Source organism: Daphnia magna, linkage group LG2 (genome assembly GCF_020631705.1).
Source record: "Daphnia magna isolate NIES linkage group LG2, ASM2063170v1.1, whole genome shotgun sequence".
In the NCBI taxonomy this organism is placed as follows: domain Eukaryota; kingdom Metazoa; phylum Arthropoda; class Branchiopoda; order Diplostraca; family Daphniidae; genus Daphnia; species Daphnia magna.
Genome location: NC_059183.1, coordinates 3633712 through 3658050, shown reverse-complemented (window position 1 = coordinate 3658050; position 24339 = coordinate 3633712). Strand labels below are relative to the sequence as shown.

Genomic DNA, 24339 nt, shown 5'->3' with positions numbered 1-24339 from the left:
ACTGGCAGATCGAACTAGAGGAATCCTCTAAAGAAAAAACTGCTTTTATTGTAGAAAATAATCTATACGAATTTGTTAGGATGCCTTTTGGTCTATGTAATGCACCCGCGACTTTTCAGCGCTTAATGAACCATATACTTAGGGATGTAGCAGGACAAAAAGCTTTAGTTTACTTAGATGACGTAATAATTTTTTCCGATTCCTTCGAGAGCCATCTGAATGACATACGAGAAGTCTTTTCCCTAATTAAAGGCGCAGGACTTAAATTAAAATTAAAGAAATGTCAATTCATGAAACAATCAGTGAACTATCTGGGGCATGTCATTTCTACTGACGGCATCGGCCCTGATTCCGCTAAAATAGACAAAATTGCCACTTATAAAGTTCCAACATCAGCGGAAGAAGTACGATCGTTCTTAGGCCTAGCTGGGTATTACAGACGCTTTATCGAAAATTTTGGATCTATTGCGCAACCTTTAACCGCAAAGACACACCAAGACGCATTGAAAAAACCCTTCACCTGGACCGATAAAGACCAAATTGCTTTCGAAAAACTCCGTACTTGCCTAATCACCCCCCACTACTTGCGTACCCTAACTTCGAGCTTGAATTTCTGCTCTTCACCGATGCTTGCGATTATGGAATCGGCTCCGTCCTTTCGCAAATACAAGACGGTGTCGAAAAACCTATCGCATACGCCAGTCGCCAATTAAAACCAGCCGAGCAGAAGTACGCCACTGTAGAAAAGGAAGCCTTAGCCGTCGTATTCTCTATTAAACATTTCCGACACTACTTGTTGGATAAACCATTTACAGTCATCAGCGATCACCGTCCCTTACAGTGGTTAGAGGAACAGAAAGACAACAACGGAAGATTAGGCAGATGGGCTATTTTACTAGCCGGCACGAATTACAAAATTAAATATCGACCAGGACGTGTGCACCAAAACGCGGATTGTCTGTCTCGCCTCCGTGTAGCCCATATTCAAACGAGCGAGACGTACCCAGACATTTTAGCAAACCAGGCCGCGGACCCGTTATGTCAGTCAATAAAGGAATACCTCAACGATGGAGTTCTTTCGGAAGAAAACGAAAAAAATATGCCAATCTGGGCAAAGGAAATTAGCCTCTACCAAGTTACAAACGGCATACTCTACCGAATAGAAACTCCAACGCCGAAAAGCAGAAGAAATTTTTTAAATCCCCAAGTGGTTCTACCCCTTACCTTACGCCGAACAGTGTTGAAGCAGATGCACGACGAACCCATTTCCGGGCATCTGGCATATCTCAGGACTTATTTAAAAGTTAAAAATCATTACTACTGGCCCACGATGAGAAAAGATATAAAAGAATATTGTACCGCTTGCGAAGTTTGCATAGCAAACACCAACTCTACTCTCAGAGCTTTCCTTTTTCCTCATGAGCTAGCAAAATTCCCGTTTCAAGTAATCGGGATAGACTTTTTAGGCCCTATCCAACCCGTGTCCCCTAATGGAAACAACTGTATTTGCGTCATCACCGATTACTTCACAAAGTACGTGATCGCTGTCGCCCTACCTGATCAAACTGCCCGTACTACGGCAGAATGCGTGTATAAACACGTTGTGTTGACCCATGGGCCCCCACTGGCCATCGTCTCAGATAGAGGACCGAATTTTACGTCCGGGTTATTTAAATACTTCTGCAAGCAACTCAACATCGAACAAAGATTCACCACAGCATACAATCCAGCGAGCAATGGGGAGACGGAGAGATTTAATCGTACCCTAACGACTATGCTAAGAAAAGAACTCGTCGACGGCCAACATCATAATTGGGAAGATGTGCTGGGGGAAATCTGTTTTGCATACCGAGCGTCCGTCCATTCTTCCACAAACGAATCTCCATACTACATGATGCACGGCCGGGATTGCAATTTTCCCATAAACAAAATTTTAGGGGCAGTTCCCGAAGCCGTACCCTCATCAGGTGGTTATGTGGACAAACTCCTAGAAAGACTACGATACAGCTTCCACCGGGCACGAGAGGAAAAGGGAAAAGCCAGGGAACGACAAAGAGAACAATATAACAAAAGGGCGAAAGTCTTCGATTACAAACCGGGAGATCGAGTCTTACTAGACGTCAGAGTTGTCCAAAAAGGCGACAACAGGAAGTTCACTTCGAAATTCCGAGGACCTTATCGTGTCGTGAAAGTATACCCCAACCGCACAGTGGATATAGCAGACAATTCATACAACTGCCAACTAGTGCATTGTAACAGGCTTAAGCCGTTGTACGAAACTATGTTATGGATGGACGATCCGATACCGGATATCGAATCATCGGTCGAAACAAGAGACCGATTCCGGAAACACATCGCCACCCAGACTAATACAGAAAAACAACAGGAAAGTGAAAATGATTACGAGCACGAAGTGACGGAACAAAACAATATTATGGAAGACACGGAAGGGGAAAGTAGTGAATCTCAAAGTGACGCGCCTTCAACACCTCCGAGTGTAACCTTGCAAACAATGGACGACATGGTTCCCGAACGCATGTGTGACACTCCCACTGAAACATGTGTTTCAAGTAAAAATCTTCCACGGCTACGCGCCAGGTCAACAATTAGACCAAAGACGCGTCTCATCGCCGAAATTTAAAAACCTAATAAATAAACAAATCGAGGTCAAGAGAGGACATAAAAGTTCAGTGCTGCACATTGGACGACACTCGTGGGACAATTAGCCGTTTACAACCGAACAGCCTAGGTCAAGATCCTCCAACGAAAGTTCACTAACTCTACAACACGCTGACGAATGGCGGAGAAATGAGTATTTAAGGACCTCGAAAACGAACGTCAAGCATCCATTCCTTCCCCAACGAACTTACAGCAAACATGTCTACTCCCCAAATCATCTCAGATGAAGACTGGAGTCTCATCGAGGACATCTGGAGGATGGAAACGTCGCTCAACGACACCGTTGAGCTGGACGATACCATCACGGAGGACGACGACACCGTCAGCTTCCCAGAAACCCGCTCCCTTTCCACGGAGTTGGGGCATTACGTTTCCGATGATGCTCTGGATGAGTACTTCGTGAACCGGAACGCTCTTCCGAGCATAACCAGCCATCCGGATGGAACTCCCAACTGGGAGAACATCTTCGCCCTAGACCGCTACGTGGGGCGGCTCACCCAACCGGGTGGAGATAGCGAGCGGAGATGGACACCATTCGGCCTCCCCCCAGCAGCGTGGCCACCGGCCTCCTACAGCCGGATGTCCACGATGGACCTACAGCTGCCGAGAGCAACTCCATCACCGGGAATATCCATGGCCCCCACACGTCCAGGCATAAACCAAAGGGAGCTCTTCCTTATGTTACTTTCCTTAGTGCTAGCTTTTGTTTTATACACTATGTATGTGTAACACAAAAACAAAAAAATGTTTTTCTCGCTTTTTCAATAAAAAAATAAATAAATAAATAAAAAACTTTGTCAATTGAATACCAACAAAAAAAAAACAAACAAAAACAAAGACAAAAAACAAAAAAAAAATACAAAAAAAAACACAAACAAAACAAAAAAAAAACTAAACAAAACAAACAAAACAAAAAACACAAGAAAAAAAAAAAGAAAATAATAAAATAAAAAAAAACAAAACCCAACAAAAAAAATAATAAATAATAATAATAATAAGAATAATAATAATAAATAAATAAATACTTATAATAATAACTGGGTTGTTTTTCGGGAGACACTGTTAATGCTGCATAAACTCCCGAGAGTCCGTATCGGCCATCATATAGGATGCGCCCGATAAACGCGGATGAAACTAGCAATAAAATTATAGTTGATACGCTAACTCTAAGCTCGTCTACCGTTTTCCCCATCTCCTTGCTCTATATCACCCTTGCTCATTCTGCCTTTACCCAACTTCCACCCCGTAAAATTTTTGCCGTACATATATCTCGGGGAAACGCCCCAGGCAACCATATGGTGCGCCCTCTATGATATTTTCACCCCTTTTATTCATATAGCCATATAGCACTCCCCTTGCATTCCTTTTTCCCACTCCTACGGTAAACGAAAAATCAACCTGCCATATTTCCATAATAACCCTCCGTGACACGACTGTCACGTAGACTGTTCCCCACCCCTTCATACCATAGGATGCTTCCGATAAAAACGGATAAGGCTCCAACAGCTATACGATTCAATAGGCTACATTTTCAGCCATCCGATACTATAACCCGCCCAACCCCACTCCTTACCCCTCTGCACGCTCCTGCAATAGTGAATCGCTTTTCTTCGTGTAAACCCCTCAATAAACGAACTCCCACCACAACCACCTCCCTCCCCCCACAATTTAGGATGTCGGGAATAAAGCCGGATACAAACAGCGTATGCAAACGTACGTTGCGGCAGTCCATTTCGCCATCTCTCACTTCTCCCTCCATCTTCATCTTACTTTCCCCCATTGCCCCCCTGCGACAACGCCATGTTTCCCCCTGTAGCTCCCCTTATCCGACCATCGGCCCCTAATGCTTATTACCCCATATAAGATGGGATGTTTTAGATACAGATAGATAATAATATTAATATACGGCCATATGCCATTGCTCTCCACATATATGTCCATCCCCCCCAAACCCTATAAGTGTATAACAAAAAACAAAAAACAAAAAACAAACAAACAAACAAAAAACAAACACAAAACAAAAAAAAAAACATTTCCTGCCTGGAAATACGGTAGTAAAGCAAGGTGTTTTTATGATTACCTTAGATAATGCCGACCCTCGTCACGCTACTCCTACTGCTCTCCTCAACCAATGCATTCCAGACCACGACATGCGACTGCAACAAACCAAGCGGAGTCGGACTCCTCCAATTTTCCGATGGCTCCTGCGAACCTGCCACACGCAATTCGAATACGAAAGTCGACTATCGAGTCATGACCGACAAAAAGGCAGCTTTTAACTTCCCGGGATACATCTGTGGTAGATGGAAATCAATTAAGCATATCACGATCAATTTCGTAGGACAAGTTATTACCGTTCCGGAACGCATCGCCATGGAAACGACGGCGGTAGAGTGTGATATAATGAGACGATCGAGGCGATGCAACGAGAGCCCAATGATGAAATCAGAAAACAAATGGATATTTAACCAAGAACCGGAGGACTTCGGTTATTGGCTAAGAACCACCACTGTGGTTACAGTCAACTGTATGTTAGAAGAAGTCGTCCTTTCCCGAATTGACGAAGGAGACATGATAAACACGCCACTAGGAAAAACCAACGTATCTTATGGATCTCTATCCCATAACCATCTAACATTATTTTGGATCGACACCTACGGAAAACCAACTGATATCGTAATCCGACAATTAGAGAAAGGCGTGGGATTCTGGTACGAATCTTCAACGAACGGGACTTGGATCCTCCAAGACGACTCCAAACAGTTGGACTTTCACGTACGGTTGACGTCACGCTGCCAAACCGTGAAATGCGACAAAAAAATAGACAGTTGGACCGTGATCGGAGACAACCATTTGTTTATCATTAAATACCCATTGGGACCTTCCGCAGTTACCGTACCATCCATCATCAAGGATATCGTGACAAAAAGAAATGACCCTTTAGATATCAACATCCGACAAAACGCAAGAATTCAGTATTTGGAGGACGCCGCCATCCGTCACGAAATTGAACTTATCCGCGTCATCCAGAGCATGCAGTGTGACCAACGACGTGCTAAACACGCACAAGCCGTGTCAACTGCCCAATACAATGGATGGCTGGCAGCCGCACAGCTGGGTCTTCGGCAATGCATCAAACTGATCGCCACCGGAAACATCGTCTCAGCCCTACAATGCACCCCTACAACAGTAAATTTCACGACGGATACAACCACTTGTGGACCTCAACCGCGGTTCAACAATTTCACCATTGGCCGGTCCGGTTGGGAACTCACTGCTTTTACGCCATGCTACTGGGCTGGAGGTATCGTGAATTTTAACGACAAACCTCACGCCTATCGCAATAACACGTGGCAACCGGTCGAAGCATCCGTCGTCATCCCACAGCGTGATTTGGCTGACGCTTTCCGATATCAAGACGTCAACTTCTTCGAATATCAACATCAAACCAACCCCGCTTATACGGAAGCCCTCATTAGCCCAATGGATATAATGGCCGATATCACAGCCTCCATGAACGAACATTCCCTGACTGTCCCCAATCAAATTACAGGGACATCGGCTATCGTCGTATCCGCAGCCGAGAAAGCAGGTCTCGGAACCTTTACCAATTGGCTCGAGAATTTTAAAGTCTACTCATTCATCATCCTGCTCATCGCTATTTTCCTACTGATCGCTCGTGTTTGTTACGCCCTCGGATTTTGTGGTTTGATATGGAAATGTTGCTGTAAGCCCCCACGTCCTCCCCCTACGGCGGTTTACCAGCCGAGAAGCAGCCGACCCACAGGTCCCTGAATTTTCTTTTGGATTGCGGGACGCAATCTAGTATGACGGGGAGCGATGTAACGAAACGCCAAGCGAAGCCCCTTCTTGCCCCTTTTATTTTTGCTTAATTAAACTAAGACCTTATTTCTTAAACTCCCCTTAACTTAATACCCCACTAGTTGACCTAGTTATTAGACTTTCTAGAAAATATAGCAAGCGGAGAGAACAAGTCTCGGCACGCCCGTTATAAATAGAAACTTTTATGATTTGTCCAAAGCCGCCCAAAACGGCCTTAACCTGCCGTAGCTAAAAATAGATATATTTTTGTCTGTTGGGAATTGCCCAAAACGGCCCGAAACTGCCCGGCCTATTTTTAACAATCGTCCAAATTCGCCCGATACCGCTTGAATTTGTCCGCCTATACCTCTTCGTGACGTCCAAATTCACCCGATACCGCCCGATTTTGTCCGCCTATACCTTAACATTGTCCCGTATGTCCCCCACGGGATGATGACTAACATATAAAAAGCCACCGTAAACTCCCAAAAGGCAGTCAGATCTACTCTGCCTGTTCCGTGTGCCAACTTAGGCCTCTGCCGCTCTCCGCCGAGCCCGCTACCGTAACTCTTGCAAGCCGCAGAATAAGTACCCTTTAAGTAATCACTAAGTAGCTGATTGACTATTACTTTATTACGTCTATGCCTTGAAGTTAGTACCCATTGGTAACCTTAAAGTGTCATGAGTCTTCTTCCCTCAATTTACGAGCTTGTTTAATTATTCTACGGCTACCTGTCGCAAATCGGTTTATAATACACGGCTTTTTATTTATTGCGTGCGTGTTGTTTTATGCTTGCTAAGTATACAAGACATTGTGAGTAAAGACGCCGCATTAAATTAAACGTTTCCGTATTGGAGACAACATGACAACGTCGTGTACTCCTTTACACTAAGATATCAAAATTTCAAGAGACCGTTTTTTTTTAATTAGTTGTGGTAAGACTGAAAATCTATGAACGTTCTCTTGAAATAATGTATAAAATCAACAAGCAAAACAGAAAACCAACAACTTCAAGTGACTGTCCCTTTTTTAAAATGTCATTTAGTTCTGTTAGGGTTTAAGAGCAGGGAACGGCCTCTTAAAATTGCATTACCTATTTGGTATTGAAGGAAGAGAAAAATTTCAATAGACCGTTTCTTGTTTTTCATTAATAACACAACTAAAGATTGTCTTTTTGAAAAAACGGTCTATTGAAATTGCTGGTTTCTTGGTTTCTGGCGTTAAACTTACATTAGAATTTCAAGAGACTGATACTTTCAAAAAAATTTATTCATTAAAAGAAATTTGCAACTAACTAATAAACTATAAAAATAATAATAACTAACTAACTAATTTTGAAAAAGATTGGCGGTGAAATAGGACTAAGCGAAGTAGGACTGGTAGAATTAGGACCAAGTTTTAGGACTAAGTAGAAATAGGACTAGTCTAAATAGGACTACGTTTAGCAACTGTTAATTGCTAGTCCTATTTCTCCTTACGAGCAGTCCTATTTCAACCACCCAGTCAGAGTAAAAGAATACTGGTGTAGCCACGGCCATGTTAACTCCCCCTCTCGGACTTTTTCCCAAAAGTTGTTGCCAATTTCGCGTATCGATTGTGAGAAAATGAGGCAAGATATCGATTTAAGTGTCCCATAACCGTAACTGCCACCTATGAATTGAGTTTTAAGGGTTGTTATTGTTATAACAACCCATATGTTTATACATACATTTTTCACACTAATTAATTAAGCCACTTTTTGTTTACTTTCTGAAGTACAAACGACGAAAATGAGCGAAAACATAGCGAAAACGTAATACATCACAAGTTCACAACACAGCCGCTCTGGCGCTTTCGTTATGCGCCAGAAAGAAATTCAGGCCAAGTTCTGGCCTTTCATATTATTACTCACCATACCATTCTCTATATAATAATTTAAAAAATATGTTGTACCCGGGATTTCAGATTTGGTGTTATATCACACCGACTTCGGGATCACCTGGTGACATATTTGCATAATTTGCGGTGGACCAAAATTAGGTTTTCGTACTCAGCGTTTCTTAGTTAGTAATAATATCGTCTTAAACCTTTGTACAAATGGTTTCTGACAAAAACCTCCTCGGCTTCCGGACTAATAGTAGAAAACGGCTCGGTGGTTGGAAAATGCCAAAATGGCTGTATCGGTTACATTTACTATTTGAAATGGTTAATTTGTGTTTTATCGCGGGTAAATTGGTCAATGGTTAAAAAATTGTGGTGTTTCCTTTTTCCAGCCACCAAAGAAATTTTTCAAAGAGTGGGAAGAAAGAAATCCGAAGAAAGGACTCCAAGGAAGATCTCAAATTCTGCGCGCGTCAGTTTGAGGACATCATTAAAGGCAAAATGATAAGTGGTGTATGCTTAAAAGTTTTGGAGATTGAAATTTGGATAGTTTATTACTATATTATCATGCCTTATTTGCATTTCGTTGCTTGACATTAACTTTTTCTTTCTCAGACGGACATTCAAGGAATGAAAAACGCCTACCATTGCAAAGTTTGGGAAATAATCAAGGTGAAAGTATTATGTCTGAAGTTGTTACCTTATTTATTAACAATATTATGTGTTTAGTTGTTCCTGGAAAAAAATCATTGAAGGGATGTTGTAAGACTATCCAGTTCATTCATGGCAAACCTGTACAAGCAACAACCAGTGCTGATGAACCATTTGCTCGTGGGTTTTTGAGCTTAAGGAATCCACCAACAGCACACGATGAATCATTGATTTCTGAATCCACAGATAATGACGTTTTAACAGCAAATTTTATTTCTTAACTAGGAGACGACAGTACAATTGAAACTTGTACTCCAGTATCTAACAAGGAGATTTATGAACCTGATTTGATTTCTGAATCCGCATATAATTGAGTAGAAATGGCTGATTCCTGTGTTCATTCACAAATACCTGGAACTGATGCTGAAACAACAGTGGAATCCCCAATTGCATTTCGCGGTAATGCAGTTTCATTTTATCACTTTTATACCAATAGTTGACTTACTGAAATTTTGTCCTTTTGGATACCCTAGAAAGTAAAGAAGTTGCATGCACCAGTTGGGGAACTGTCCCTGATGGCATCTTTTAAAAGTGTCCTTTTAGTGAGTGGAGTGGGCTTTTAATGAGTACAAACAGAACATCTTTGGAGTAGTAGTACAAAATTTATTAATAAAGTCGTCACAAATGGAACAGGAAGAATGTTGAATGTCAATATAACATTCTTCAAAAATCGACATGTTAAAATCATCAACATCATTATTAAAAGGATGATCGGTGACATGTGCGGGAAAAGTAGATTTCAGTTCTTGCACGATTTCCCTTTCAACAGCTGAATAGTAGATAACTGTGAATGTATAGGAAAGAACTATTTTAGTAAAGGAAATTAGGAGTTTTATTCGATTTTCCGTTACCTCGTGTTCCATGTAGCGCGCCCAGAGCGAAAAGAGGATAGAGTCCTTTTGTTGAACATCTTTCTTCCGATGCTGTTTCAGTTTATCGTGACAAAGTAGTTCAGAAGTAAGTTGTACTTCGTCACAAAGTTTCTCTAACACCATAGTCATTTTGTAGAATGGTAAGTTAGGGGCTCCTGCCAACTGAAAATACGGAAAATTAGTATACATTAATTTAGAACACGCGGAACAGAAACACACTTTACCTTATTCCACTCGTGGTGTAACCCCTCACAGTTATTGTTAGTGCGCGAAAGTATGTTGAAACACGACCAGTTCTCTGGAGTCCAAAACTTGCCCCTAATCTAATTGTGGTCCATGTAGTCCAAGAGTTCTGCTAGCTCACCCGGCGCCTCGGCTCTCAAAGAGTAAAAAACAGACGCGATCTTTCCGGCTGCAGATAAAAGTAAACAATTTATAATCGATAAAATTTAGATACATATTAAAAATTGTTTTAATATATAGGCCTACCAGGAAGATAGGCCAAGCAAAGAAGGCGGAACACAAAATCGCGAATTGGATTGGGCCCTTTTTTGTTGTACGCTGCAGAAAGTTTGAGATCACGAATCTTCTTGATGATTGCTTGGCACCAGTGAAAATTGCACCCAAAGTGAGTGCAATTTTCAAAATGTTTTCTAACAGCAACAAAAATTGCCCTTTCGAAATCGGTGACAATCCTCTTGACTCTAGGAAAAGGCATGATTTCCTAAAAAAATCTGTAATTAGTGAACGGATTCATTAATGTTTTTTTTTAATACCTTTAACTTCTGGAACACAGCTGCGTAATCGATTGCTTTCCTTCTGGTCATGCAGCAAAACAACAATGGAATTTGTTTAAGGTGTCCTTTACTGTTTTTGATGAACCCGTTGATCGATAATAGCTGCAAGAAAGAAATTTTTCAGTTTTGAAATAAATTTTGATAAAGAATGATAAATTGCAATGTATACTTGTTTGATAGGATCATTGACGAAGTGGAAGGTAGCGTCGATAAACCAGGTCCTGCAATCCTGTAATTGCCTCTTCATAACAGGAGTGAAAAACAGGAGATGTCGGGCACGGTCGGTAGCTGATCCAGCGTAAATTGGTCCCTGATGGAAGTTTTCTGGGAAGAAATCTACCTTCACATAAAAAAACGGTTCGTTTTTCCTCGGGTTCGCAGGCAGAAATTGTGATCTATGGTACCTAGACACAAATATAAAACAAATATTCATTTCTTTAATAAAGGTCTCTAAATTTGAATAATAGATGAAATATTAACCTCAAGCGGTGAGTTGCATTGTCAATATGCGGCATATCTCTTCCTTTGATGGACTTCCTTTTCTTTATTTCTCCGTAAAGGATCTCTCGGGGAGCAGTGAACTTCTTCTTTGCTGCAACTTGCTTCGCTTACCTGAATATAGGTACCTTTTTTAAAGAAGATGATTAAAAATAAATATTACGACAACAATTACAGGTGTTGCTGCTTTGTTACCCTGATATGATTTCCATGGTCAGGAGCAGGGTTATGTTTGGTGTCGGAGTCATGTGGAATTTAAGTAAAGTCGGCCTGGTCAAAGTCAACGAGGAAGTCACGACTCTTGTGCTTCTTCTGTCTGACGTTGGCTTTACAAGCATTTTTAGCTGGACGTGAAGAGCACCGCCAATTATATGTTGCGTTGCTCTCGGCCTTCTTTGTGAAGAAGTAGCCTAGAAAAGACAACACTTCATTATTTACTTGTTGAACAACGAAATATTAAATGTTTACCTTATCCGTTTGTAAGCTTTACTTTTCCTTTGTTTGACCCGTCGTGGTGCACCTGGAAGTTGGACTCTGTAGGCTCTTCAAATGACGATTGTTCCATTGTATATTCGACGGGTTCTGCAGGGGCTTCATCTCGATATCCATCACTGTCATACGGTCTTCTCTGAACAGCAACGACTGGAGTTACAGCTTCAAATGAAAGATCACCAATCACCTATGAAGGAATCAATTACGTTAAAATTCCAATAATTAACCGAAGTTAAGATCAAAGGTAATTCAGTCAAGATTGCGACTTACGGGTGGATCTTCAAGTGATACAGAAATATTTTGAATTTGTAGGGCGCGCCTCTTTCTGCGTGGTGGAGGAACTGGTGGAATTTCTGGAGAACTAGAAATTGGAGACAAAAGAGAAAGAATGGGAGACATTACTAATAATAGTCCGATTGGTGATGCATTTCGTTGAGGTGTTTGGGGAGTTGACGAATACTGAGGTGATGATTCCTGGCAAGTAGATGGAGCTTTTGGCTTTTCCGGCGCTTTGTGAACCTTTCATCTTTTGCTAACATGTGAAGGATCAAGAATTTCTCGACGCTTCACAGCCCGCTTTGGACGAGATTCACCACGAGCACTGATTGCTTCAACATCATCTCCGTCGCGTGAACCACCAGCAACAACATTGCCATCTCCGACTGCCGCACCACCGACACCATCACTAACAAGACCCTCATTAACACACGCCGCATTGGTCGAACAACCCGCATCACACTTGACACAACGGTAACTGCTGCGGAATTCATCCCAAGTAAGCTCACCACCTTTAGGAAACGAAACTGGAATATAAAAAAATAATAAGTTTTAGATTAAATAAATTGATCAACAAAAGTTGTGTAACAATTAGTTATACAGTTAATGCAAAGTAACGGCAACAACATTTAAAAAATACTTACTTCCACAACAGGTACGATGAATCGATGACATTCAACTTAGACAGCAGCAGAAATGCTTCCGTCCGATGTCAAAACCACAAAAAGAACACCGAGAAGACGAGAGATGAGCCATGGTAATGGAATGAACTAGTGCAAAGACAAGAACAGACTATTGAAATTTTCAGAGAAACAGGTGAATTATATATAGGTGTAAGACATGGGAGGGGCCAAAATTTTTTGTGGTGAGAAACATTTCCCTTTGTTCTTACGCTTCCCATTTCCCTTCCGTCCCAGCGGAGCAACTGACGAATAGCTTCCTGTTTCATGTCGCCGAGCAGAATGATGACTAGTCGCATTGGGATTTCAACCTGCTTAAAGAAACCTTGAGATTTTAGCGGAAAGTCTTTCTTCTAAGTTATGTTGTTCTTCATAAGATTGTTTGTTCAGGAATAAACAAGATAAAAATTTTTTTACTCTGTCAACATTTTTTTCAACAAATTTTCACATCGATTGGTTTTGAATATCTCGACAATATTTTTCTTCAACTCCATATGAAGGGTAACAATATATAATGTGTCAATCAGCGACTGATGATTGGCAAAGAATCCAACTTGATTTATGAAAAGGTTAGATTTTGTGTTATTCCTTCACTCGACCATTTTCATTGGCATTAACTAGTGATGTTTCGTTAACGATAACGGATAACGGATAACGCTAACGTTTGGTAAAAACACAAAAGAAACATCACCAGCATTAACATACATTGCAAAGGGAAGAGCGAGCTTGGAGGGGGGGGGGTGAGTCCCAGAGTAAGCGCGAGAAAAAATCCCTCAAAATAGCTTATTTCCAAGTTAACCTTAAGTTGTATTCCAAAATGATATTTATTACAAATGGGCTTTATTTATATGATTGTATTCTACCTTTCCATTAAAAAAAATGTTTAAAAAGTTTTAAAATATAAAAGTTACAAATGAAAAACGGGAAGGACTATTATTAACATAGTTTTATAGGCTCAATAGTATATGAATGGTGCCGGTTCTGGATTTAATTCTACTTCTAGTAAATCCGACAAGGATGCCAGATCTGATGCCTGCTGAAATAGGACAGGGAGAAATAGGACTACTGGTCTGGTTGAAATAGGACTGCTCGTAAGGAGAAATAGGACTAGCAATTAACAGTTGCTAAACGTAGTCCTACTTCGACCAGTCCCAATTAGACCAGGCCTAAAACGTAGTCCTATTTCTACCGGTCCTATTTTGTTTCAGTCTTAAATTACCGTCTACCTTGAAAAAATATTATTTAATACATTTCTTAATACAATAAGCTATCTTAAGCCTAGGCTACACTGGGGCGTTTTTTAAGGCATACGTAAATATTTAAAAAAAAAGCTTAAAAAAGGTCTTTTAAACATTTGTTAAATTTTTCAAAGAACGTTTAGTTGAAAACTTTTTAAAAAATTGCGTTCACACTACATTTTTTTGTGAATGCGCTTATTTTAAAAATGTGTAACGTTCCAAGTGTTATAGAAATCAGCCAACAGAGAGAGTTATTTTTCAATAACGAAGTGATACAATATTTGAGGTTGATATAAAAACATTTTGAATTCTTCGAAGAATAAATATTGTTACAGCTTATTTAGACCATACAAAATGGACGATGAAGACGTTTTGATTTCAGTTCAGCTTTTATTGGCTATTACATTGATGTTAACCACCGAAAAAAATGAGATGAAAATGTGGCTAACTCAGTGGCCAAAAGGGCCACGCTGAAATTTATTTAACACGAACACGAGGTTACAAAGGCGAAAACGGGAACAACAGGTTGCGACTGCAGCCACGACTAAAACGAAAGAGAATGACCTCGTTGCCGCATCTCCCGCCGTCTTCGACTACGACGGAAATGCAGAAAAAAGGGTAAAACAAAAGAAGGGCGCTAACGCGAACAATTAGCTTTAGGTGTAAATGGGGTGGCGGAAGTGTAAGGGAGGGTAACCTATAGCAAAACCAAAGGGTATTAGTTTAGCTAAGGTCAGACAAGTTCAGACTTGTCTGCCCCTCGACAATGACACGAACACACACACACACACACACGCGTACATACAGACATACAAAACCAACAATTAAATTTACATTTATTACTAACGACTTCTGTCGTTAACAGCGGGACCTGTTACTGATTAAAGAGAGACACAATTATACATCAGTAACATCAGATACATTCAGTTTCTAATAGGCATAATTTAGACACCGGGCGGTGGTATTATCCAGTAGAGATCTTGACGAACACCGACCTGACGATTCCATCTTGACTGGGGATGATCCGAGTTACTCGACCAATAGGCCAATGTCCTCTAGGAGAGTTTGGGGCCACCACAAGCACGGTATCGTCCACAGCCAAATTCTTCTTATCGAAAAGCCATTTTCGACGGTCAGTGAGTGTTGGAGATATTCTTGAAGCCATCGGCGCCAAAAGTGTGTCGTCATGACTCGCATAGCTTCCCAATGTTTTCGAGAATATAATTTCTCGTCCTCGATGACGTCGTCTTCGGTGTTAGGCGAACTCTGGACTAACAAAAAATGATTAGGGGTAAGTGGTTCGGGATCTCGAGGGTCCACACTGACATAGGTCAGTGGACGTCCATTCAACAACGATTCGGCTTGAATCACGAAACCACGTAAAAGCTATTCGGTAAACGGACGTGATTCCACAATGGCTTCCAGAGCCACCTTTGCTGACTTTACGAGACTTTCCCAAACGCCTCCGAAATTTGGCGCTAATGGTGGTGAAAAATGCCATTCGATTTCTTGTTTCACCATTTGACCAACGATGTTCTGCTCCTTGAGACGCTCGATGCCTTGTTGGATTGCCTTTTCCCCAGCAACAATTTGAGTTCCATTGTCGCTATACACGACTGACGGACGACCTCTTCGGGAGGCGAAGGAAGCAAAGGCGATCAAAAAAGACGACAAGTCGAGTGTTGCTGCAACTTCGTAGTGTACCGCTCTAGTGTTGAGACAGGTCTCAACACTTATCTCTCTTATTCTCTCTTATCGTTGCGACGATAAATGGTGATGTTGCACGGGCCGAAATAGTCCAAACCCACATGAGTGAATGGACGTTGGAACGGAATATGACGATGACGCGGAAGCGGGGCCATTAAAGGAATGCAGGGAGTAGCTCTATGGCGTTTGCAAGTAAAGCACTTGTGCAGATACCTTTTGATAGCCACTCGTCCTTTAATGATCCAATACTATGACCTTATTAAGCTGAGCAGTCTTTCTGGAGATGGATGAAACAGGAGATCATGCTTCTCATGACGATTAAACGCGTGAGTGGATGATCGTGAGGCAGGATTTTGGGATGCTTGATGTCGAACGAAAGGGGGCGTAATTCAAGCGACCTCCTACTCGCAGTATTCCTTCTTCATCCATAAATGGTGATAAAGTAATCAGCGTCGAACTCAATTTTAAAGGCCTTTTATTCTTTAAAGCCTCTATTTCTTCGGAATATTTCTCCAATTGCGCAGATTTGATGAAATGATTAGCAGCGTGCTGAATGCATTTGACACCAATGCGTGATTTGTCACGATCCAGCAATTTTAATTTCGAGTTGGAATTGAAACGAAGGATCCATGCAACAATTCGCATAACCACGTCATAGTTGGAATTTCGTTCCAAAAGTTAGTGGAGCCTATTTTCTTCAGCGGGGCCGGAAACAAGCCCAATCCAGTCGGTGGCTGATACCCCTGGATCTTCGACAGAAGGTTCGGGAAGTTTAATGGTTATCGACCAGGCGTTTTCTTCTTGCTGCAAGAAGTCTAGGCCATTAACCTAACGGTAATTCTCAATCATCTCATCAGGGAAAAGTCCTCTGCTGAACTCATCAGCTGGATTTTCGATACCTGTGACATGTCTCCAATCAGCTGGTTGAGAATGCTCTAAGATTTCGGATATTCGATTTGCGACGAACGTCTGAAAGCGACATGTCTTTGTGGCTATCCACTGAAGGACAGTTTTAGAGTCAGACCAACAGATGATTTGATTGATGGGAATACGAAGGGTCGATTGGACGAACTTCACAAGGCGTAGTGCCACAACTGCTCCTTGGAGTTCTAATTTCGGAACGGTCAGCGGACGAAGGGGTGCCACGCGGGACTTTGACGTAACGAAATTTACGGCGACGATATTGTTGCGATAGGTTACTCGTAGATATACCACAGAGCCAAACCCAACGGTGGATGCATCGTAAAAGGCATGCAGCTGAATGTCTTGGATGTCACTAGACGAAGTTAATGCTCGTAGGATCTTGAACACTTCGAGCCTGCTAAGATTAGTAGTCCACTCGTTCCACTGGTGTTGAATTACTTCGGGGACTTGGTCATCCCAGTCAACACCAACAAGCCACAATTCTTGTAGAATTCTTTTGTCGCTAAGGATCACTGGTGATAAAACCCAAGTGGGTCATACAAGGTGGACACAGCACTCAAGATCCGACGCTTAGTACTCGCTACGACGTCGGTTTTAACATCAAAGATGAAGCTGTCACTTTCGGTGTCATATAAAACACCTAAGGTTCTCTCCGTACGCAAATGCTCTAGATCCAAATTCAGGCGAGGCTGATTATGATCACCTTCTGGTACACGTGACAATACCCGTCGAGATGAAGAGAGCCATTGGTTCAGATGGAATCCTCCCTTTTTTAGCAATGCTGTAGAATCTTTGACCGCTCGACTAGCCTCCTCTTCGGTGTAAAAAGAATCCAGAAGGTTGTCTACATAGAAGTTCTTGTAGACTCGTTCAGCGGCTTCAGAAAATTCTTCACGATGTAGGTCAGCAATATGTCGGAGCACTTGAGAGCAGATAAAAGGGGATGAGACCGATCCAAAAATTTGTCGCTGCATTTCATATACGGTGGGTCTTTTTCGAGAGCCAGGTGGACGCCATAGAAATCGTAGAGCAGAGCGATCTTCATTCTTCACGCCAACTTGAAGAAACATTTGTTGAATATCCCCAGATAGGGACACCGACTTTTCTCTGAAGAGTAGAAGGGTAGCACCTATGTCATTGATGAGATTGGGACTCTTTAAGAGCACTTCGTTGAGCGCAACTCCTTGATACTTCGCCGAAGCATCGAAGACCACTCTAACCTTTTCAGGTTTCCGAGGATTTACGACTCCATGATGGGGAAGGTACCAATTTCTCCCAAAGGTACCCTTCAATTCACTTTCTTTGAGAGGCTGCGTGAATCCCTTTGCACATAGTCATCGATTACGGCTTTGTATCTCTCAGCAAAATTAGAATTGTGCACGAATTTGTTTTCGATAGAGAAAAGTCGACGCAATGCACTATTGTAATTGTCGGGTCATCATCTGATACCCATGGTATACCTACTTCATACCTGGTTCCGTCGAATTGAATAGTTGCAACGAATTTCTTCCTCACTAGTTTATCATCGGTTGATTCTAGCGATTGAGCCGGAGTTGGCAATGGACAATTGGCAATTGGAAAGCTTTCCGTTTCCCACAACTTCTCGACTTGACGTAAAATTAGTGCTTCCGTCGGTGATTCTTCTACAAGGTAGCAGAGTTTTTGCACGGTCAGCAAGGGTTTGTTCGAACTACAAACCGTTGAATCATGTTGTTGTGTCCCTAATGTTAGATCGCCAACGCAAGTCCAACCAAATGGCGTCAATAAACCAAAGGGAGCGTCGGTTACAACAGGAGGTAGTCTTTCATCGAGACGTAAGTGCAGCCATTGGTTTCCCGCTCCAATAAGGATGGTTTGTTCTCCAACATCAACTAGTTTTACGTCTTTGAGATGAGGGTAACGACTTCAAATCTCCATTAACTCCTTCGGTGGGCATGGTAACTTTAGGTACTGAGTCGGCACAGTAGAGACCTGCTTTAAATCCGATTCGAAAGATCTATCACGAGCCTTTACAGTCAGACTAACCGTAGTTGATTGAAACTGTGGGTCTTGGCCGTGAAACGAGCCAAAGGATACATTCCTTGCATTCCATTTGCATTTGAGCTGTTTAGCTACATCCTCTCGAATAAAGTTAACGGTCGCTCCTGGATCTAGAAAAGCGAAAGTTTCTATTTCCACCCCGTTAGCTTGAAGTAACACAGAAACGATAGCTAGGGAAGTGTTGATAGCCGTATCCCTGTTTTTAATGGTCATTGCGCGACCATCAGACAATTTTGCTGATGGGTGGCCTGCATTTTTAGTGGTTAAAGCATTCGCGGGATAAACTAGAGGTGCTCCGTGCAATAGAGGGTGGTGTCGTTGACCACAGTTCCCAATGTTGCAGACGATTTCGGTGGGACACTCAGTTCCCCGATGTGTTCCAATCAGATACCTGAAACATAATCGTTTCTCTTTTACCCACTCCACTCTAGCTGTAACATCTAGATCTTTGAATGTGGAACAGGTTTTTATCGAATGGGCGTTATCACAATAAATGCACTTCTTAATAACGCCTTTCTTCAGTGATGATGAATTACTCTCAGAGGAAGGACTTTTCTGTGGTTTCTTGACTGGTGGAGATGTGGAGGTTTGAAAAACAACAGGACCTTTACCAAAGAGAGGAGTTGGTTTGGTGGAAGGCTTAGCACTTCCCGCTTTCTTTTCCTTCTGTGGAGCTGGTGATCTATGAGTAGACGGCCTGGTCATCAATTCACCCATCACCATCTCGTCTATCCTTTTTGCTAGATCCTTGAGAGTAGCTCGTGTTGGAGTCATCCGGTACACTTTCACGCCCCAGCTACTTCTCATTCGCGGAGGTAAACGGGAGACGACGTGTTCCAGAGTCATTCCCGATTCGAAGTCTTGCTCATATCCGCCGGTCCTCAGGGCATGCATGGCTCCATTAAGAGTTCGATTGAGCTTGGCTAGTGCCTCTGAATCATCATCTCGGATCGATGGAAGATTCATAAGAGCCATCAAATGGCTCCGAGCAACCACTTGTGGTTGACCATATCGCTTTTCCAGTTCTACTAAGGCATCATAATAAGTGGACGGATTGTCCAAGTATTCGGCTATGTAGGAACGAACTTCTGTAGTGAGCAACTGCTTTAAGAAAGCATGGCGTTGAGCGTCCGATGGTACGACATTATGGATCATGTCCCTAAACGAAGAGATAAAGGTTGGCCATTCCTTTGGATCATCATTGAATGGCGTGATCTTTATCTGTGATAACGCATTCATTAGCCAATTTGGGCTGAACCCCGCTGAAGCTCCCCTTGGTGGATGTGTACGCCTGTTAATCCAATCATCGCTGCTGAACGATGGCATTAAAGGAGTTGATGGACCACCTCTCCCCGATTGCTGTAATGGTCTAGGATTGTACTCAGACGTGGGCGGGCTCCCAATCGTTGATACAGGTCGAGAGGTATCGAATCTATATCGATCGTTAGTTCTGTCCATTGATTGCCTTAACGTCGTATCAGGCGTTTGCGGCCGTGAACTGTAACGATATTCATGCATGGTGAAGAAAGATTCTTCATCAGCTTGGCTCCGAGTAGCACGACTGGCAGTAGAAACTGGCGAGTTACGTCGATCATCAAGGTAATGATCTACATGTTGTGATACTCCTCGGACTCGAATTTCTATACCTATAATATAATTATAGGCATCTGTCATCGGCTTCTTGGCTTCCCATAAGCTTGGATTGTACAAGAAATGGGCATCTCTCACTTGATCTAAACGAATATGGATCTGTGTCTTAAGATGGTTTAATATGGAACGGCGAGCACGGTTACTAATCAGCTGCTCTATCTCACGACACTGTTGCTCAAGGATAACGATTAATGTGTCTCGTTCGACACGGGCCACTGCGATTGCTTGAATTCTTTCTTCTGGTGTACGGGACGTTTGACTTCTGGAATCTGATGATCCTTTTTGACTGCCAACTCCAGTATCATTTCTGTTACGATGAACCGGAATACCAATATCTGGCATACTAGTTGTGCTGCCGTCACGTGTCCGTGGTTGAGACATTTCGCTAGGTAAATAAGTTTCATGTGAACTTAAAGTTTCTTCTACTTGATGATTTCACTCTATTCGTTATAATAAGACAAGTTGAAGCGATGGAATTCAATTTCACTTTTATATTGTTAAACCGACACGGGAATTAACATACAATATTCAAATGAATTATTTCCTTTGAGGCTGTTGGTCAGAATTCCGGAAAAGCTGACTTGAGGTTACCGTGCGTACGGTTTGGGTCCTTGTGTTTCGGATTCTCCAACTCTTAGCAGGTTGTTCTGGTTCAACATGCGCAGGTTCAACCTCAGTTTCGCCAATTTCGCTCCTAACTTCCCAATCGGCAAGATTACGGACGAAATCGTCCGGCTCAGACTCTGGAACTCCTGGAGGAGTAGGTGGATCCGGAAGTTGCTCGACTGGTCGTGGACTGTATGGCCGATAGAAACGAGGTTTCTTTGGCGATGGTGGAGAAACAAAATCCGCTAGCCGTGGTCCAGTGGTTCGGCGTGACTGAGTAGATTTAACTAAAGCAGCTCTCAAAGCCTCCGGTGGTTGTGGTGGTGTGTCAGTATCTCTTCCACCTGCGGAACGAAAATAATCCAGCCGTATGCGACGTGGAGTAGGATCAGCAGCTTGTGGCTGTGTGATCCGCTCCAGTGGCAGACGTAATTGACTGGGCTGGCTGTCTGAAGCTGACGGTAAGTTTAGAATAAATTCCGCTACTTTCTGTGCCGCTTGAATCCGAGGAGGCAGCTCCGGTGTGGACAACTCTAAACAACTAAAGTTGCCAGAATAACTGTACATAAATAAACCTTAAAGTTTAGTTACGCGGAGCAGGAAGAATAACAGCATGCATGTCTTCTGTTAGTCTCCGTTAAGCGATGAGTCTTGCAGTTGTCTCGCTTGCAGTCTCTCGATATGCAGGTTCTAAATCCTTGATATGCTGGAAACGGTATTGTTCCTGCCAAAAACCTTTATGGATCAGCTTTTTCTTCAGCTTAGCCTCCGGAGTGTTCTTCTTTCGCGGAATGATGAAGCTGTTTTACTGATTGTAAACAAATAGAGAGTCAATAAGTAACAATCGACGGTCCTGTAAAGGTATCGACGATACGAGACGGACGAAAAGGTAATTAACAATCGACGGCCCTGTAAAGGTATCGACGATTGTGATTTTGCACAAGCGAAAACGAAATGAACAATCGACGGCCCTGTAAAGGTATCGACGATTGTAAATGTGCACAAACGAAAAACGAAACGAACAATCGACGGCCCTGTAAAGGTATCGACGATTGTATTAAAGGCGGGCGAAAATGGAATTAACAATCGACGGCCCTGTAAAGGTATCGACGATTGAAAATATGACGGACGAAAACAGAGTTAACAATCGACGGCCCTGTAAAGGTATCGACGATTGAAAACATGACGGACGAAAACGGAGTTAACAATCGACGGCCCTGTAAAGGTATCGACGATTGAAAATGTGACGGACGAAAACGGAATTAACAATCGATGGCCCTGTAAAGGTATCGACGATTGCAAAGGTGTTTAGACGAAAAACGAAAAGACAACGAAAAAACGACGATTAAAAAGACGAAAACGAAAGGATCAACACGGCCCCGAAAAGTTACACGATAAATCACAGACGAAAACGAAATGAACAATCGACGGCCCTGTAAAGGTATCGACGATTGCAAATGTGTGTTGGACACCGAAAATTACCAATCGATGGCCCTGAAAAGGTATCGACGATGGTAAATAGGACGAGATAAGCAAATACTGACAAGAATTGACCAACCACCATAGGTCGGACAAAACTATGCCAGCTTACAATGCTTACGTCCTGATTGAAGTGTTCAAATGATGAGCCGGGATACCCAGGGATGAATGGCCACGCAATCGGACAGGTGATGGCGAAGATAAACACGAACGATGAAGTTTCCCGGTCGATGCACCAAAATGTTAACCACCGAAATAAATGAGATGAAAATGTGGCTAACTCAGTGGCCAAAAGGGCCACGCTGCGATGTATTTAACACGAACACGAGGTTACAAAGGCGAAAACGGGAACAACAGGTTGCGACTGCAGCCACGCCTAAAACGAGAGAGAATGACCTCGTTGCCGCATCTCCCTCCGTAGTCGACTACGGCGGAAATGCAGAAAAAAGGGTAAAATAAAAGAAGGGCGCTAACGCGAACAATTAGCTTTAGGTGTAAATGGGGTGGCGGAAGTGTAAGGGAGGGTAACCTATAGCAAAACCAAAGGGTATTAGTTTAGCCAAGGTCAGACAAGTGCAGACTTGTCTGCCCCTCGGCAATGACACGAACACACACACACACACACACACGTACATACAGACATACAAAACCAACAATTAAATTTACATTTATTACTAACGACTTCTGTCGTTAACAATTAACGTTCAAACTGAAGAAATTACTTGAACGAAGAAAAGAAATAAGACAAAGCCATCCAATAGGTAAAACTTGGATAGCATAATATTGTAAATTTTGCACCTTGTTTTTCATATACAGTTTCAAACAGGTCGGTTATAGACTTGGATTCATAATACTCAAGACCAACATTCTTGGTATCATACGTAATTGACGGCAGCAGCTAAAAGTGATTATAAAGCGTTCCACAACTGGACACGAATGATTCCCAAAGCTTTCATTATTCTGGCAGATAAAATATCTGTCAGTAGTCTTGTGAATAAAAACCTTTTACGCCGGCCTATTTCTGTGGGTAGGCAATTTTTAAATAATAATATTCTTCAAAGTCCATATATAATGTGTGATAACAGGTGAACGACTGGCAATTACTCTGCGGTATTACGCCACAAGGGATAATTTAACAACAATAGCTGCAGGATATTGTATTGGAAAATCAACTGCAGCAAAAATTGTGGTTGATACTGGAATTGCTATTGACAAAGTGCTGCAGCCTCAATATTTTACTGTTCCGAATACCGAGGAAGAATGGCGAAAAATAGCTATTAATTTGTCAACAATATGGAATTTCCCCAATTGTGTGGGTTCAATTGATGGGAAACACATTGGGATGCAGGCACCAGCAAATTCAGGTTCCTTATATTACAACTACAAAAAATTCCACAGCACTATACTATTGGCTCTTTGTGATGCCGACTATGAATTTACGATGTTTGATCTCGGGGCCTACGGCAGGGAAGGTGATAAGTCTGTTTTTAGTTCATCTTTTATATTTCAAAAACTGGAAAACGATTCCCTAAAGATCCCCCTGCAACAACATTACCGTATTGTGACGTTCAATTGTCTCATTGTTTTGTGGGGGATGATGCTTTCCCCTTAAAAACTTATTTGATGAAGCCCTATCCTGGACGATGTACTAGTACAATGCCAGAAGATCTTAGAGTATTCAATTATAGGTAATAGCTGCATCAAAATTTAAATTGTAATAATTGCTGACTACGTTTATTTACATGCATCAGGTTATCTCGAGCTCGAAGAGTAATTGAAAACGCCTTCGGTATTCTTGCTGGTCGATGGAGAATATTCCGCCAAAATATAATAGGGTCATTCCACGCCAAAACATCCAGAGCTCGTTGCGACATCTCGCGGATTTTGATAATTTTTGGTGGGTGGGTTCTTTATAGTTAGAAAATAAGGTATGCCAAAGGATTTTATACAAATATTATTCGTTCGGATGATATAGGGGTCCAAAGTTTCTATTTTTTCAAAAAAGTC

General features: G+C 42.1%; 2 protein-coding genes and 2 pseudogenes across 2 annotated transcripts; 1 reads left to right on the top strand and 3 right to left on the bottom strand.

Moving 5' to 3' along the window:
• The first annotated feature begins 5096 nt into the window (after positions 1–5096).
• Positions 5097–6474, top strand: LOC123469824. The gene has a single exon (XM_045169169.1). The coding sequence runs from the start codon at positions 5116–5118 to the stop codon at positions 6472–6474; it is 1359 nt and encodes a 452-aa protein (XP_045025104.1). The 5' UTR covers positions 5097–5115.
• Positions 6475–9612: 3138 nt separating this feature from the next.
• On the bottom strand, positions 9613–10772 carry LOC116917752 (annotated as a pseudogene).
• Positions 10773–10809: 37 nt separating this feature from the next.
• On the bottom strand, positions 10810–12957 carry LOC116916268 (annotated as a pseudogene).
• Positions 12958–20723: 7766 nt separating this feature from the next.
• On the bottom strand, positions 20724–22735 carry LOC123469685. The gene is made up of 3 exons (XM_045168870.1): positions 22454–22735; positions 21445–21661; positions 20724–21386 (listed from the first exon to the last, which is right to left on the bottom strand). The coding sequence occupies exons 2-3, from the start codon at positions 21470–21472 to the stop codon at positions 20785–20787; spliced, it is 630 nt and encodes a 209-aa protein (XP_045024805.1). The 5' UTR covers positions 21473–21661; positions 22454–22735; the 3' UTR covers positions 20724–20784.
• Between the last annotated feature and the right edge of the window lie 1604 nt (positions 22736–24339).